At 35.0% G+C, this 17,777-nt stretch overlaps 2 protein-coding genes and 1 pseudogene across 6 annotated transcripts; 1 reads left to right on the forward strand and 2 right to left on the reverse strand.

Annotated features, from left to right (window-relative positions):
* The first annotated feature begins 4,351 nt into the window (after nucleotides 1-4,351).
* Nucleotides 4,352-5,645, forward strand: LOC109152528 (annotated as a pseudogene).
* Nucleotides 5,646-6,036: 391 nt separating this feature from the next.
* LOC109148027 (putative disease resistance protein RGA3) lies at nucleotides 6,037-12,469 on the reverse strand. 5 transcript variants are annotated; one of them, XM_019295749.1, is made up of 3 exons: nucleotides 9,026-12,469; nucleotides 8,328-8,395; nucleotides 6,037-6,371 (listed from the first exon to the last, which is right to left on the reverse strand). In XM_019295749.1, the coding sequence occupies exons 1-3, from the start codon at nucleotides 12,366-12,368 to the stop codon at nucleotides 6,147-6,149; spliced, it is 3,636 nt and encodes a 1,211-aa protein (XP_019151294.1). In that variant the 5' UTR covers nucleotides 12,369-12,469; the 3' UTR covers nucleotides 6,037-6,146. The 5 variants fall into 5 exon arrangements, with proteins under 5 accessions (XP_019151294.1, XP_019151312.1, XP_019151302.1 ...); XM_019295767.1 differs by lacking the exon at nucleotides 6,037-6,371 and adding an exon at nucleotides 7,988-8,144 and having other exon boundaries at nucleotides 8,372-8,395; XM_019295757.1 differs by lacking the exon at nucleotides 6,037-6,371 and adding an exon at nucleotides 7,988-8,143.
* Nucleotides 12,470-14,142: 1,673 nt separating this feature from the next.
* On the reverse strand, nucleotides 14,143-17,001 carry LOC109148050 (pheophytinase, chloroplastic-like). The gene is made up of 6 exons (XM_019295800.1): nucleotides 16,760-17,001; nucleotides 15,545-16,286; nucleotides 15,208-15,434; nucleotides 14,882-15,073; nucleotides 14,644-14,800; nucleotides 14,143-14,557 (listed from the first exon to the last, which is right to left on the reverse strand). Exons 2-6 carry the CDS (start codon nucleotides 16,271-16,273, stop codon nucleotides 14,306-14,308), a joined length of 1,557 nt encoding a protein of 518 aa, XP_019151345.1. The 5' UTR covers nucleotides 16,274-16,286; nucleotides 16,760-17,001; the 3' UTR covers nucleotides 14,143-14,305.
* Nucleotides 17,002-17,777: the final 776 nt, after the last annotated feature.

Raw genomic sequence — 17,777 nt, forward strand, 5'->3', positions numbered from 1 at the left:
AATAATAATAATTAGGGTTCAAGATGAGTGGAGGTCCAATATATAGTGGATACAAAAAGAGTAGCTTAAAACTCCAAGTTGTCTATGTCGGGTAGGCAGTCCCGACCTAATATGGTCAGCGGTGGAATAATAAATCATAAACACTACTAGCGAGCAAATCCCTACTCGATCCTACGATCAATGTCAGGTCGCGCGAGCCTGGTGGTCGGTAGTGCTCGGGGATGACGTCCCATGGTGGGACGCCCTGATACCGAGCACAGACACAATTCGATATGATTGGAAATAATCCATATCAATATCAAATATGAATTTTCTTATTTCCGTATGACTATATGAGTTAATATTATTTTTTTATTTAATCATTTTTTATTTTCAATTTTAAAATTGACTAACTTTGATCCTTTAAATATTGATTTTTTATCACTTTCACTCTTTCAATACATTTTCTGTTAAACCACTGTTTAAAACATGGTCAAAATGTAGTTTAATACTCCATCCCTATATATCATCCATTTAAAAGAAAAATCTTAAATCATCCCAAAATAGGAAACAAAACAAGAATATATATATATATATATATATATATATATATATATATATATATATATATATATATATATATATATATATATATATGTGTGTGTGTGTGTGTGTGTGTGTGTGTGTGTGTGTGTGTGTGTGTGTGTGTTGGCGAACTGTTAATGTAGTCCCTCAATCCTTTATTTACCGATTTAGTCCTCGAAATCAATTATTTTTAGTCAAATAAACCCTTCTGGCCGTCTTCCGCCGTTTAGCCGGTGAGACGTCCGATTAAGCAGGGGCAATGTGGTATTTTCATGTCTTCAGTCATCTTCTTTTACCCAGGCGTTGAAATTCAAACTTCTTATACAGGGGTGACTGAACGCTTTTCGTTACGGTTCTCATTTAGATAACGTTATAAAAAAGATTGTGTTTGCACGGGTCGTGTATGAAAAGATGGATGATATGATAAAACGGGGAGTGAGAACTACCCCGAGTGTCGTACTCAAGGAATGACAACCTGGAAGTCGAGCTATAGATAAGGTGAGGTTGTTGAAACCCTTAGTGAGTCGATTCCAGGAGAGTTGGTCGAAGTTGGTAGATTGTTTAGGAACTTAGAACTAAGAGAGTAGATTGAAAATAGGAAACTACTTAAGGCATCCTTAATAGTTGGAGATTTTACGCCAGATTTTTTTGGGCCCCAACATCCACCTCATCATCCACTATCTCACTCAATTACAAAATCTCTTCTTCCCATTAGTTTTAAGTTTTTCACAACTTTTTGTGGACCCACCATTTTATCTCCATATTTTAATTATTTCTTTATTTATTTGATTTATAAATTTATAAATGAATGAACATACCTAAATATGAAAATTAAACAAATAATTACTTAAAAATTTCATTTTCAAACTTAGTTAAAATAAACATAGTACGTCTAATTAATTAATACGATAATTATAGAATTAAAATTAAACAAATAATTGCTTAAAAATTAAAGTAAAAAAATAAATTGAGAGAAATATAAAAATAAATTAGGAGTAGATTGAAATGTGTTAAAATTTGTAAAAGATGTGATAATAATAATAATAATAATTAATAATAATAATAATAATAATAATAATAATAATAATAATAATAATAATAATAATAATAATAATAATAATAAAAAATAATAAAATAATAATAATAAAAAAAAAAAAAAAAAAAAAAAAAAAAAAAAAAAAAAAAAAAAAAAAAAAAAAAAAAAAAAAAAAAAAAAAAAAATAATAATAATAATAATAATAATAATAATAAAATAATAATAATAATAATAATAATAATAATAATAATAATAATAATAATAATAATAATAATAATAATAATAATAATAATAATAATAATAATATAATAATAATAATAATAATAATAATAATAATAATAATAATAATAATATAATAATAATAATAATAATAATAATAATAAATAATAATAATAATAATAATAATAATAATAATAATAATAATAATAATAATAATAATAATAATAATAAATAATAATAATAATAATAATAATAATAATAATAATAATAATAAAATAATAATAATAATAATAATAATAATAATAATAATAATAATAATAATAATAATAATAAAATAATAATAATAATAATAATAATAATAATAATAATAATAATAATAATAATAATAATAATAATAATAATAATAATAATAATAATAATAATAATAATAATAATATAATAATAATAATAATAATAATAATAATAATAATAATAATAATAATAATAATAATAATAATAATAATAATAATAATAATAATAATAATAATAATAATAATAATAATAATAATAATAATAATAATAATAATAATAATAATAATAATAATAATAATAATAATAATAATAATAATAATAATAATAATAATAATAATAATAATAATAATAATAATAATAATAATAATAATAATAATATAATAATAATAATAATAATAATAATAATAATAATAATAATAATAATAATAATAATAATAATAATAATAATAATAATAATAATAATAATAATAATAATAATAATAATAATAATAATAATAATAATAATATAATAATAATAATAATAATAATAATAATAATAATAATAATAATAAAAAATAATAATAATAATAATAATAATAATAAAAAAAAAAAAAAAAAAAAAAAAAAAAAAAAAAAAAAAAAAAAAAAAAAAAAAAAATAATAATAATAATAATAATAATAATAAAATAATAATAATAATAATAATAAATAATAATAATAATAATAATAATAATAATAATAATAATAAATAATAATAATAATAATAATAATAATAATAATAATAATAATAATAATAATAATAATAATAATAATAATAATAATAATAATAAATAATAATAATAATAATAATAATAATAATAATAAAATAATAATAATAATAATAATAATAATAATAATAATAATAATAATAATAATAATAATAATAATAATAATAATAATAATAATAATAATAATAAAAATAATAATAATAATAATAATAATAATAATAATAATAATAATTTTTTTAAAAAAAAAGGTATGTCGTTGCAATTGCAACGGTCGGAAAATTGGCCGTTGCCAATGGCAACAACCAATGAAATTAAATTTCAAAGTGGCTAGTAAAGCCTGCAGTTTAATTATTTATTTATTTATTTATTTATTTACTTACAAGAGCTTTGGTTTTGCAAGAGCAAACTTTCTTCAAAATCCCCCCACCCCATTTGTCAAAGTCTACCCCAAGGGGATTTCACTATTTTAAAACGTGGTGAAGATTTCCTTATTGTGGATGTCCTTAGAGAGAGAAAGATGGTTAGGATTGGGTTTCGATTGTATTGTGTGATTAGTCATTCCCGAATGGGAGATTTGTGGCGGTTTGATTGTGCGCTACTAGTCAAGAGAAGTGGATTGCGATTGCGTAGCCAATTTGGTCTATACGCCGCCCGTAGGAATTCTCATTCTCTGCGGGGCATTTAAGCAAACACTTTGCCTTCACTTCTTTCCGGGTTTTGCCCTCTCGGATCGAAGCCAGAGAAATGAAAAGGATAAGAGGCTACCTAGATCTAGCAATCTCTTGCCTAGATCTAGGATTCCAACATCATCCATGGAGTTGGGCCCCACTCCAAGAATGCTACAAAGATCATCCTCAACAACAAGACATCCATAATCAACAATCAATCAAATACCACAATATGCTCAAATCAATTCATCATCACAATAACAATCTATACCACAATCCTAGCCACTAGATTTTAGCCAAGCATAATGAAGATCTAAATCAAAGAAAGGGGTAAAAAGAGATATGATCAATGAAGAACAAAGATAGATTTTACCCAAATTGTTGTTTAGATCCACCAAATACAACTAGAGGATGAAGATCTGATTGCCAATCGCTTTGAATCTTCAATTCTTCTTGCAAAATCTAGTAAAATAAGATGTTTTCTATTGTAGATCTAATTCCTCTCTCTAAAATTTGGTAAAACTCTCTCTAAAATTTGGTAAAACTCCCTCTAAAATCTCATTGGAACCCCCTTCTAAAATCTTATTTTTGGCCTTAAATATCCTTCACTGGTTCGGCCTCCTATTCACGTGCGGCTTCACGCCGTGAGGCCGGCGTGAATAGGAATTAACTCTTTTCCACGTTGAAGCTTGCACGGCACTTGTATTCCGCATTCATGTTGAGCTTCACGCCGTGAGGCCTCCGTGAATGGGGAATAATCCTCCTTTTGTTCTGTTTCGCCTTGTGCTCCTCCTCACGCATCCCTTCACTCCGTGACGAGGGCGTGAATGGGAAATAATTCCCTTCACCTCCTCTTCACGTGCGCGACTCGTGATCCTTATGCGCGTCTTTTTCACAGCTTTGCTTCTTTTGACCTTTTTACCACGATTCCCGTCCCAATTTGCCTAAAAACATGTAAAATATAATTAGGAAGGCATTTCCATACAAAACTGTGCTTTTAAGATAATTTGCTCTTAAAACAAGACTTCTAGGTCAAAACGTGTATGTAAATCCTTAGAAAAGCTCCTAGAAACTAGCATATTTTGAGGCTTATCAAGGGGACATGATAAGAAGTGGCCGTGGACGGTTGTGGCGAGTTCATGGCCGCTGGGGAAGACGGCAGCGTCGACGCCCTCAAGTGCGCCACCTGTAACTGCCACCGCAAGGAGACGGAAACCGTTGCCACCGCCCTAGTCCACTTCGGCTACCACCCCCACCACCCCCACCCAACCGGGTATCTCCACTACCTCCCTTCGCCCCAGCACCGCCCTCTCGCGCTCCCCTCCACCTCCAGCGCGGCGGAGCTGCATACAGAGAAGAAATGATGGACGACATGGACATATCCAACCCGAACATCGACGGTGCGTCGAAGAAACGGTTTAGAACAAAGTTTCCAAGAGCAAAAGGACAAAATGTTCGAGCTGGCGGAGAAACTGGGTTGGCAGATTCAGAAGCAAGACGAGGTGGCGGTGCAGCAGCTTTGCAACGATTTGGCGTTAGAAGGCACATTTTCAAAGTCTGGATGCACAACAACAAGCACACCCTTGGTAAAAAAAATAGTTCATTACCGAAATGGTCCATCGACTATTGCGAAATTACCAATTTGGTACACAATAATTTTTCTTACCCAATTAAGTCCTCGACTTTGAAAATGCTAACAATTTTTATCCCCTCTTAAAATTTCATCCATAAGCTTGTTAAATTTAAGGACAAAAAGGTTATTTTATATATTTTATTTATTAAAGCTTTTCTTCTTCATGTCTATCCACTCCTTTAATTCAATCGTTAGTTCGGAGATACCAGAAAACCATCTCCCGTGGGCGGGATCATGATAACTCAGTCTGAACTCGTTGAGCAACTAACTCAGAGATTACCATATCCGATCTCGGCACAAGTGCCCTGCTCTTGCTATCTTCTCACCTAAACCTTTCCTCACTACATGGGTTGATGTTGCTGTGGCCATTGTTTGGGCCCTTCTATTTTGTGTTTTTGTAATATCATCATACTTGACTCTTCTCTCAAAGCATTATTGGATTTCTCTTATCATTTTATATCTCAGTGTCTCTCTTCCAATGCGTCTGAGAATTTTGCGACAGGCAAATGCAAGGAAGAGAGCTGAGTAAGGTTGTTACCTTTGTCCGTGTGAACATTTTCATCAGGCCCGCTGCAAATGCAACACTCTTACCTACTGGAACATCACTTTCTAGTTTCCATTGTACTCAGCTGGATTTCTAGAAACATGAAATAGAAGATCATTTACCAGACTCTTCTTTGGAGGATGGTATGCTTCTTACCTCTCTTTGTTGGTGACCATACACATCTTTATAAGTAATAACTATTAAGCAGGAGGTAGCTACCTAATTCTGTCGAATCTACTTACAACATAAATATGTTAATAATCCCAGATAGATAGTTCCTAAATAAATAATTAACAAAAAAAAAATGTCATCCTTTCTAGACCTCTTGCTTCTTACAGGTGTGACGCATTTCTGCTCACCACCTTTCATTCTGGACATGATTTTCTTGTATTCTCTTGATCTTAGTATACTGCCTCCATAATCTTCATTCAGAAATCTCATGTCTTCAAAGAGATGCCAAGTTAGGAAGAATGTCCCTCCGGAAATCTTTCATTCGTCTCCCCCTTCTCAGCACGATTCCACAATCCTTATTGTTCGTAACATTCTTCACTTCAAAGGGCTTCGAGGACACACAAGAGTCGTCGTCGTCTACATTGCATTCGGGCAGCTTCAGCACCATCGACTCGAAAGTGTCACACCAATACTCAGGACGCGTCCCGATGCTCGAACACTAAAGGATTGGATAGACATGAAGAACAAAAACATTAATAAATAAAATATATGAAATTACCTTTTTGTCCTTAAATTTAAAAGCTTATGAATGGAATTTTAACGGAGGACCAAAATGGTTAACATTTTCAAAGCCGAGAACTTAATTAGGTAAGAAAAGATTGTCGATGATCAAATTGGTAATTTCGCAATAGTCGAGGGATAATTTTAGTAATAAACTTGTAAAAAAATCTTAAAATTTCCACAACAAAAAAAAAAAAAAAAAACAAGGAGAAAATGATGAACACCTTGACAATTAATCTCGGGCATTCCATGATTATCACATCATAGTATTGGGGTGGTGCGGAAATGAGATAAAAATATGTGATTTTTCTCAGGAATTTAGTGTGGTGAAAATTATTAGATTAGGCAAAAAACTAGGATTTTTTTTCTTGACCTAATGCGAGATTTGAGGCGACGGTACTCTCGTTGGACTGGTGAAACTCTGGCCATTGCGAGCACTGAAGGCAGCCGGAATTCTCTACGATTCCACAAATGTGGGAATTCCCAGAACCAAGATCGACGATCCTCGGGCCGAGGTAGATTCTCTTGTACACTATCCCGGTTCGGTTTACTGAAAATCTCCAGCACACCATGGCAGAAACCGATGAAGAAAAAGAACCGGGCAGTATCCGAACACTCCCCACTGGAAAGCTAGTGCAATTGATGGACGCAGAACCCAGCGGCCGAGAAGAATCCCGCTTCGGAGATTGCGACTGTGGAATTTCAACGCCTAGGTATAAAAAGATGACTGAAGACATGAAAAGACCACATTGCCCCTGCTTAATCGGACCTCTCATCGGCTGAACGACAGAAGACGGCCAGAATGGTTTATTTGACTAAAAATAATTGATTTCAGGAACTAAATCAATGAATAAGGGATTGAATGTCTACATTGACAGTTCACCAACAATTGAGATACCAAATCGTTGATTTTCTCTAAGATTTTTTGTTTCAAATTTGGGATAATTTAGGAAATTAGATAATGAAATAACATTTTGGACCATATCTCAAAACAACCATATGATAAAAGTAAATAAATGAATTAATTCCACTAGAGGTCTCTTGTCTTTGGTGGCAATACCAAATTTAGTCCCAGACTATCATTTTTGCCATTTAACATCCTAGACTATTACTTTTTGGACACTTTTAGTCCTTTTTATGATTTTTTTTCTATTTTTAGTAAGGGCATTTATTCTCTTTATATTTTTCTTTTGTTATTTTTTCAATTTCAACCAGTTTAATTGGTTTAAGACTTTACTAAAAATCGGTTAAAAATATGGTTACTAAAAATCAGAGATTACCTAAAGTTTTAAACCAATTAAACCGATTGAAATCGAAAAAAATAACAAAAAAAATATGAAGAGACTAAAACTCCTTACTAAAAATAGAAAAATCATGAGAATGTTTAAAAGTGTCCAAGAAATAATAGTCTGGGATGTTAAATGATAAAAACGATAGTTTGTGACTAAATTTGAAATTGCCACTAAAGACAAGGGACATTTGGTGGAATTAACCCTAAATAAATAAATAATGCTCAATGGTCCAAAAGTTTGACCAAAAAAAAAAAAAAAAAAATACTTCGAAGACTAAAATTTGTAGATATTAAAATTGAGAACTAAAAGTGACAAAATCAAAAACTAAAAATGGTATTAACTCTTTCCTTCATTTACACAAATGTTATCTTAAGAACTTGGTATTCCATGCTCTTCCTTTTATCTGCCCCATTGAACTCAGTGGAAGAAAATTTAAAGAATTAGCTGCAATTTCTGAAAATGATGTTTACAAGAAATAAATAAATAAATAAAATACAATGTAATAGAGCTAGTAGCATTCAAAAATAAATAAATAAATAAATAAAATAACAAAAAAAAAAAAAAAAACATAGAAAGTTGTGGGAAAGGATGACAAACATCACCTGATGCTTCTCACTGTGTTGTCTGATCTCATCTGCTTCCACCCTGATAGGTAAAATACTGCACTGAGTGTGGGGATTATGCCTGGGCAGATCCCTTGTGCGTACTAACATTTGGTTATGTGTGCTAAGTCATTCAGTCACCGTGATTTACATCTTTCCAAATTGCTCTGTTGGGCCAGAGTGTGGGGGCCCTTGGGTTTCGGATTCATATTTTTCGGAGAAGAAAATACTGCACTAAACTGCAATTTTCAATGGGAGAAAAATCAGCAACTCAAGATTGAGGAATACATCCATTTATCTATTTTCATTTCCCCATCTCAACTATTTCATCTTCCCAGCACCAGATGGTGATACTTTCCATACAAATTAATCAGTTTTAGTCATAAAACTTTGGTTTTTGTTTTTGGGGCAATCTATAATTTCTGCTTTAACAACAAAATCTAGAAAAGGCTATGCTGAACATAGAAATATGATGAAAATATGAGAGATAAGAATGTGGCACTTCATTTTTCAAGATCGTTGGTTAGAGGCCGGTGAAGGGCCAAGTCCAGCACCAGGTCGCTAGGGCCAGCACCCTGTCTCTCGAAAATGTGGCAGTCTATAAGGAAATAAAGTTACACCTTTGCTACGAACTATAACAAAGATGATGACTAGAACCTAGAAGTGAGATGCAAATGAGAGAATTGAACACTACTCACCAGTCATGGCTTGGATATAGGGGCCATTAATCTTGATAAATGGCACATGTTGTATCTTGTACCAATCTTCTCCCTCCTCCTTCCTGCACCTTACCTCCAACAAAGGGGATCCCCAGATCGACAAAAACCGGAGCTGTGTAAGAGATTTCATCGAGTCGGGAAAAGAATGTAGATTTTCACAGTACCACAGCTCCAATTCTCGAAGGGACGAGAGGTCAGCAATCCAGTCAGGCAGTGCATTCAGCTTAGGACAACTCCACAAGTGTAACGTCTGGAGAGATTTAAGGCGTTGCACGACCACTGGCAACGTTGTTAGCTCTTCGCAATCTGAGAGGGACAAGAATTGAAGAGAGCTTAAGCCTATCATTTCGGTTTCCAGGCACAGGCTAGGACACCCGCGAATTGACAAGGACTTGAGAGATTGTAGTCCACGAGAATCCAGCAAAGAACCGAGATTCCCACAGTTACTGATACTGAGTGATTGGAGAGAAGAAGAACAACACCCCTTTGGCTCACTCGAAAGCCATTGAAGCTTTGGGCAGCTTTGAATTTCGATAGAGGAGAGATGCTTATTGTTTCTCAGCAGCCCTTGTGGTAAGTATTCGAGCTCCGGGCATTCACTTATGATGAGATGAGAAAGCGTGGCGATCTTGGTTGCAGCTACTTCTAGTAATTTGCTACTGAAACCGTGCAGTTCTAAAGAATCGACGGATGGAAGATTAGGCAAGCAGTTCAAATTGGGGCAAGCACAGCATGTAAGCTTCTTCAGGTTACAAAGCATAGCGGGATCTTCCTGGACCGATGACCACCCGAGTAAATTAGGCATATTCTTGAGTGTAAGTTGCTTCAACGACGCAAAATGGATAGCCCCGTCTTCTTCACCTGCATTGTTAGAGAAATACATTGCAGCATCCATTCCATCGACCGTGAGAGCTTCGAGGAGAGGTAACCTCCCGAGCGGAGGGAGCTGGCTGCACCTGTGGCACTTGATTAGCGAGAGCTCCACGATGTTAACGAGATAAGGACTCATCAGCCATCGAGGGAAATTCACACCAGCATAGCCTTGAATGTGTAACTTCTTCAGGCTGGAATTCGGTTGCAGGGCTTCAATAACCCGCTCCACATTTTCTCTCGTTTTCATTTCATCGCCTTGCCCCCACACTAGCTGAAGGAACAGAAGGTTCCTCTTTTCTTTCAAGTTAGCATTCTTGGCACACGTTTCGTGTGCCAAATTCTCGAGGCTCTTGATCATTAGCTCTCCCCCGATGTCGAGGCTCTGCAACTCTGAGATATCGGTTGCAGCTTCTTTCCTAACTATGTAGATGGGCAAAGTCTGGAGGGATTTCATTTTCCCAATACCACGCGGGAGCTTGGTTAATTGCTCACAACCGTATATATCGAGGTGTTTAAGATTAACCAAGTTCCTCAGGTCCTCGGGAAGCTCCACGAGACGGATGCAATGATTAAGTATTAACGTTTCAAGATTTAGAAGCCCACAGAGAGAATCTGGCAAGGCTTTCAACATTGTATGTGAGAGGTTGAGGTAACGCAAATGCAGCAAAGTAGCAATGGATTTGGAGATTTTCTTAACGCGAGTGCCACTGAAATCCAAAGCACGAACGGATTTCAAACTCAAGAAGAAGCTCTTCGTGACCATGCTGAGCTTACGCCATCCATTCAGGAGAAGAAACGAGCGGAGTTTCTTAGCATTCTTCAAGGCACGAAGAGCTTTAGGAGCCGTTTCGTTGCAAAGAAGTGATAAATGGCGTGTGCCCGTGGGAACATCAACCTCCTTCCCAATCTCGATAGTCAAGCAGTCGATGCCTGCAACGGTCTTGGCAAGATCGTGGATAAGATCGTGCATTTGGCACTCGACTATGTTCCCCTCACAATCTCGTGTCACGTTTTGAAAGAACGACCTCCACAACAGCTCGTTAAAGTACTCGTTACCAGTTTCAGACGATGGAATGAATCCTTCAGCAATCCATAGGTTTATTAGGATGGGCTTCTTTATCCGGTAGCCCTTGGGAAAGATAGAGCAATATGCAAAACATTGTTTTAAATTTGGTGGCAAATGCTCATAGCCTAATCTTAGAGCCGGGAGGATACCCTTTGCATCCCCCATAAGGCTCCACATCTCACAATCTCGAACAAACAGCCACTGTGATTTCGTGTTTTTCACACACATTAAGCTCCCGAGGGCCTTGGCAGCCAAAGGCACACCCCGGCATTTCTTGGCTATCTGTCTCCCTACTTGTTCGAGACCCGAGGATTCACCTTGTTTGCTATTCTTATATGCCCTTTCTTGAAACAAAGACCAACAATCATCATCCGAGAGGCCCTCGAGATGGTACGGGGGGGCTATTCCCATCAGCTGTGCAACCTTCTCGTAACGAGTAGTTATCAAGATCTTACTCCCCTCCACCCCGTTTCGAATCAAGTTCTTCAACCTCTCGTACTTCTCGTGATCATCATCATCCAAAACATCATCCAGTACTAGCAAAACCCTCTTCCCTATGATCAACTCCTGCACCCGACGCTGAATTGCCTCCATCTCCACAAGATTACACCCACTACCCGTATCCGATTCCACAATCGCCTTCATAAGCCTCTTCACATCGAACCCCTCGGTCACACAAACCCAAATTCTCCTATCGAAATACCTCTCAACTTCCGGGTTATGGTATGCCAATTTCGCCACCGTTGTCTTCCCAATTCCCGCTATCCCCACAATGCTAATCACAGAAACCCCTTTCCCCTGCTGGGGTTCTGTAAGGAGGAGCTTAACAATGTTTTTCTCATCTCCATCTCTACCGAAAACCTTAGATTCGAGTAAATAAGAGTCTGATTCTAGCCTCTTAAAGCCCTCACTCTTATACACTGGATTGTGATCTCTCAAATGGAATTTCAACCTCTCATTAGCTACCAATTCTAACCTATCCCCAATTTCCTTGAGATTGAGTTTCATCTTATAGCAAACATAAAGTAAATTAGTGTTGAAAATCAGAGAGTTTGCAGCCTGCAAGAAACAGCAACAAAAATCCCAATCATGGGAAATAGAATTCACCTGGTTTCTGAGAAGCTCAGTTAGGTACTCATCAACCAAATCATCAGCATCATAGACGATATCTTTGAGCTTCAAGAGCCAATTCTTGAGGGCATTATCTCTAAGCTGCCTCTCTTCAGCGTCTTGAAGCACTGCTTGGATGGTGGATAAGACACTCTGCAGCTTCTCCATCTCCTTCCTTGTTGCTCCCAGAGGCCCCCCATGTTGCTTTAGAACCCGAGAAGCTATCTTCTCAAACAGCACTTCAAGAATAGCAGAGATCACAGCTTCTGCCATTAATGGGTTTCTTGGGAAACAAAAAAAGATCAGAACTTTGAGGGAAATATCACTCAGAATCCCAGCCAGAAGCTGTGTTGTTAAAGAACACGAATTCTAATTCATACTTGAAATGATCAAAAGGATAACGGGAATACTCCTATCTGCTAAAACATGACTTTCGTAACTCAATCAAGAACCTTCATGGAAACGGATGATTAGTTTGGGAAGCAACAACTAGGAAATTAGTCTGCAATGCTCCAGTGTACTGTGTACAAATATATGACAGGTCCCATTTTCGTTTGTAAAAATTATATTTTTGGTCCTTTAATTATATCATGAGACAAATTTAGTCATTAGTTATATATTTTTTTAATGACTATTTCTATCACCAGTTTATCATTTAATAAAATTATTGATTTAGTCATTTAAAGATTAAAATCGTCATTCCATACATAATTTAAAAATTAAAAATTATCACGTATATAATTTAGGACTAAATCATTATCACAGGATAAAAAATGTAATTTTCCCTTCATTTATTTATTACGGAGTATATAATCACAAGAGGTCAATTCATACGCGTATTGGTTGACGAATGGGGGCGGGCGTGTAATAAGTCAACCCACAAAATGCCATGAAGGCATGAAGTGTTTGTATTTACATGATAGAAAGTGTGAGACCAATGCTTGCTGTAAAAAAAAAAAATGTTAAATAATCTCATCTGACGATTTTAAATTAAGTTGGAAAACTTTTGTGATAATTTTATAATTATTGTTAACTTCAAACGTGTATTATGCAAAATTTCAGTGTATCTAATATATGTGATAATTCGGTAGCATTTTAATATATTTGTGGATATACTCAACCTTTGCTCAGTGTGTGTGTATGTGTATATATATATATATATATATATATATATATATATATATATTATTTTTATATTTGATAGGGATTATCTCCAATCACCCCGTACCGTATACATGATCGGTAACAAGGCTATCCACCAAATCGAGCCGTATCCAAGCATGGCCGACCTCTTTGCACGACTGACCCGACCTAGACGCAGGGCCGAACATAGCTCCACTACTCTATAGATCCTGGTTTTCGTTATTTCACCCTAATTATATCAGGTTGAGACCAACCATCCGACATCGGATACTTAAAGCCTTACACATAGTTTTTTCAGCCAAATTCAATAGTTGTGAGACAGAGAGAGTTAGGAATCTCAATGCACGTGGAGGGACCGGTGAGGCCTCTGACCTTCCCATGTGCATGCATTCCACGTGCCACACATGTTGAGAGACCAGCATACGCCTCTAGCGCCTTTTATAAATACTGCATTAAATGCGAGAAATGAGACTTTTAGACATTTTCTACTTACTGCTATATAGCTCGAAATCCTATGACCTCGCGTATTTTCCAAGCTCAATACTTAAACCAACAAATTGACTAGAGTAGGACCCGCATCTGATTCAACTTCAATACTTGTATGTATTCATAGAAACTACCGTATTTATCACATCAATACGGTTAATTATTCTAGATAAACAAATAAAATCACAAATAAAATTAACTTATATTTTTCAAAAAAACATTCTCATATAACTTTAATTCATATGTTTTAAGGAAGCATTACTCCCATATGATCTTAATTCATTATAAGTAAATATTTATGTACATCTTATGTGTGATTTAAGACTATTACAAAAAATCAAAATTTTATATGATTTACAGACTATTACAAAACATCAATATTTCATGTAATGGGATTAATTTCTCATAATATGTAAAATTGTGGTTCAAAAACTGTGCAAATACTAAAAATACACCTCCCAAATTACTAAGTGCATTCATTTTTCAACTGTACTTTTACATATGTATCCCCTGTGCCTGTGCATTTTCTATATTACAATTACAATTACATCAAACAAGAATGTAACATAACAAGAATGTAACTATGTTCTTCCTAGGAGTTTTAGGCCTTCTGTCTTGAGCAGAGATTTAACGTAAAAACCAAACCTTTCCCACTGCGACGTTGTGGATCCATAAAATTGTACATTTACCGATTTCTTCAGTCCTCCTCGGATGAATTCCACCTCCCTAGAAATGTCGAAGGCAGCGCACTCTGGGCTATCGAGCAGGGGTAGCGTCACCAAGCCGCTCGACTCCAGGCTTCTGATCCATCCCCGCAAAAGAAAGTTCACGACCTAGTGCACACAAAGCAAGTTTAGAAGCCTCGTTCCCGTTTATAGTGAAAACAAATGAACCAACTGAGAATGTTTTCGTAATGTACCTCTGGGACTTCGTCGTGGGGGCAGTGACCTGCGGGGCTAATCTCGTAATATGGAGCCTCGGGCATTCGCCTCTTGACCCGAAAGCCCCAATAAGGCGTCACCCACGGATCTTCCTTCCCGTAAACGAGGCATATGGGTACATTGTTTTCTTGACACCTATATATGGAAAAAGCTAACAAGCTAAGTAAAATGTCTTAGTAATAGTATGGACAGCAACGTAATATTTGCGCTACCCACCCCGAGAGAGCCTCTTTGAACGACAATTGACTCCCGGGAGCAAACATTATCGAGGCTAAGGATGCAGCTGCAGCGGGATGCTTTGTTGTCTCGATTATATGAGAGAACACTTCATCCACATTTATCGAGTGATCTGCATAGACCTGTTTTAGAACCTCTGCAATGCTTTCGGGATCACTGATTTTCTGCCATCTAAAAGAAACGGTAGAAAAGTAGCCCAAGTCAATCCCGGAATCAAGAGAGCAAGAACTTCGCCAAGTCTATGTAAATCGTTTTGGTACACTACGCGAAGGTAAACATTCAAATTTCAATCGTTTAGAACTTACAAAAGCTTCACGATATTTCTAACCGTCGTTGGAAGAGGAAACGTCCCCGCCCAAGGAAGCATTCTTGATAATCTCGGAGATTTAATAGGATTAGGAAGAAAAGTCCAAAAAGGCGTTGCATTTAGCAACGTAACGCCTTTCACCAATTGAGGGTGGCGTGCTGCAAGGGAGAGTGCAACAAACCCGCCAAGCGAGTTTCCCACAATATAAACCGGTTCTTTAATAACCTGCACCATTAAAACCCAAGTTACTAGTTTCTCTACTATATTTCCTATCTAATTAGTTTTTCTTCGAAGCCGAAATGTAAAAAAGAGTTGTAACTTATTGAGTCTAGTACCTCTTCAATAAAGTAGCGAACTTGGTCTCTCCATAGGTCCATAGAAAAAACGAGTTCTTTCGCCCAAGGTTGAGCTTCATCTCCAAAACCCCAGATAAGATCTTCTCCAACGCCATTGAACTGCGAGGTCAGGTCTTTGCTCGGGAGCGACCTACCCTGCCCTAAAAAGTCCAACGCCCATACCCTAAAATCAGAGCCGAGATCCTTTAGTTGTTTTTTGTAATGAAACGAACCAACACCAAAACCCGGGAGAAAGAGCACTGGCGGCGAATTCACATTCCCAGACCCTGATTTCTCGTAATGAACATTCAGTTCCGGCTTCCATTCCCAGAAAGAACTGTCAATTGGAGCTCCACAATCCCCATTAGATTCATCATCCGGTAAACTAGGAACAAAAACCTTAGGCACCACCGCTTCCCCAGAATCACTCACAGTACCATCAACTACATATGAATCATAGTTTCCACTCAAGAGACCCGAACTAGATTCTTTAAGAGCACTGGCAATTGGATAACCTCGACTTCTCCGAATTAGTTTCTTTGACCTAAAATTACCCAAACCTGAGTGTCTCAAATCGCCAGATCGAATAACAGCAGCACAACACCAACTTCTACCTGGTCGTGTGGGAATCCTTAACTGAGTTAAACTCGGAGTTCTGTCAATCAATTCCCTCCTAACATTTACAACATAACAGCATGCCCCAGAATAACAGGAAACCATTTCCATCATTGATATCGCCGTTCTGAATCACACAATTAGGATAAACAATTCAGCAAAAACCTATAGCCTACACTTCCACTTTCCTATAACTTTACCAAACAAAAAAACACTGTGTAATTGTGTGTTCAACACCTCCAAGAATCAGCATAAACTGACACTATATAGTGATCAAAAGACAGAATCTTGGAAACTAAAATCACACAAAAACTACTAACAAACCATATATCATTAAAAAAAAAAGAAGTGAAAAACATGAGTAGAATCACACAATTAGGATAAACAATTCAGCAAAAACCTATAGCCTACACTTTCCTAATTCCTATAACTTAACCAAACAAAAAACAGTGTGTAATTGTGTGTTCAACACCTCCAAGAATCAGCATAAACTGACACTATATAGTGATCAAAAGACAGAATCTTGGAAACTAAAATCACACAAAAGCTACTAACAAACCATATATCATTAAAAAAAGAAGTGAAAAACATTAGTGTTACCTTTAATCAGCTGAGAAAGATTTGAGTAATTAGCAAGACATCCAAGATTCTAAGAGAAAGGGGGTAGAAAGATTCGGGTTTGCTTTTCTGGGTACGTGTGTACATAGGATTAGATTCCAGATGAAGAAATATGAAGTTGCTTACAGGAAGGGGGTTCCTTTAAGAGCCAGGGAAAAGTTCAACAAACATCGGGAAGGTTTATTTGTCAGTTTGTTTCGCTAATTCGCTGTCTATGTTCCGTCTATTTGGCAAGAGAAAAAGGAGTACACGCAATCCATGTGTTTATATAAGTTGGAACCCGATTTTTTTTTTTTTAGTAGAAAAACAAAAGTTAAAATTCCACCTTGGTCGGTTGGATAATGACATATTCAGTCTTTTGTTATAATACTGATTTTTTTAAAAAAATATTTTCATGAAGAAAGTTAGAAAATGATATTTTTTTTATTTGAATGAAAGTTAAAAAGTTATACTTTAGTTTATTTTTAAAAATATTAACAAAAATTTTTATTTGTTATAAAATATAAATTACTTTAATGATGATAATAATAATAATAATTATTATTATTATTATTATTATTATTTATATTAAAAATAAAATTATAAATTAAAGTTTATAATAGTAATAAAGATTAATAATTATTATAATAAAAATTTTAAATAAATTATTTTTTACTTGTAAATAATAATAATAATAATAATAATAATTATTATTATTATTATTATTATTATTATTATTATTATTATTATTATTATTAACTAAAGAAATTGAAAAATTACTTTAAATAAAAATTGTGAGTCAGATCAAATCAAGATTTTTATTTTTTTGGTTCAATACGACCTTACTCATATTTAATCAAATATTAATAAATGTAATAATTCTGAATAAAGAAATTGAAGAAAAAAAAATTTTAATTTTTTTTTTTTGAGTTGTGCGTTAGGTTAACATTATTATTGTTTGGTCATGCCCAATCAATTCAGTCCATACTTGTTAGACAGAATATAAGGCAAATTATGTTGT

The sequence above is a fragment of the Ipomoea nil genome, unplaced genomic scaffold (genome assembly GCF_001879475.1).
Source record: "Ipomoea nil cultivar Tokyo-kokei standard unplaced genomic scaffold, Asagao_1.1 scaffold0268, whole genome shotgun sequence".
Classification (NCBI taxonomy): domain Eukaryota; kingdom Viridiplantae; phylum Streptophyta; class Magnoliopsida; order Solanales; family Convolvulaceae; genus Ipomoea; species Ipomoea nil.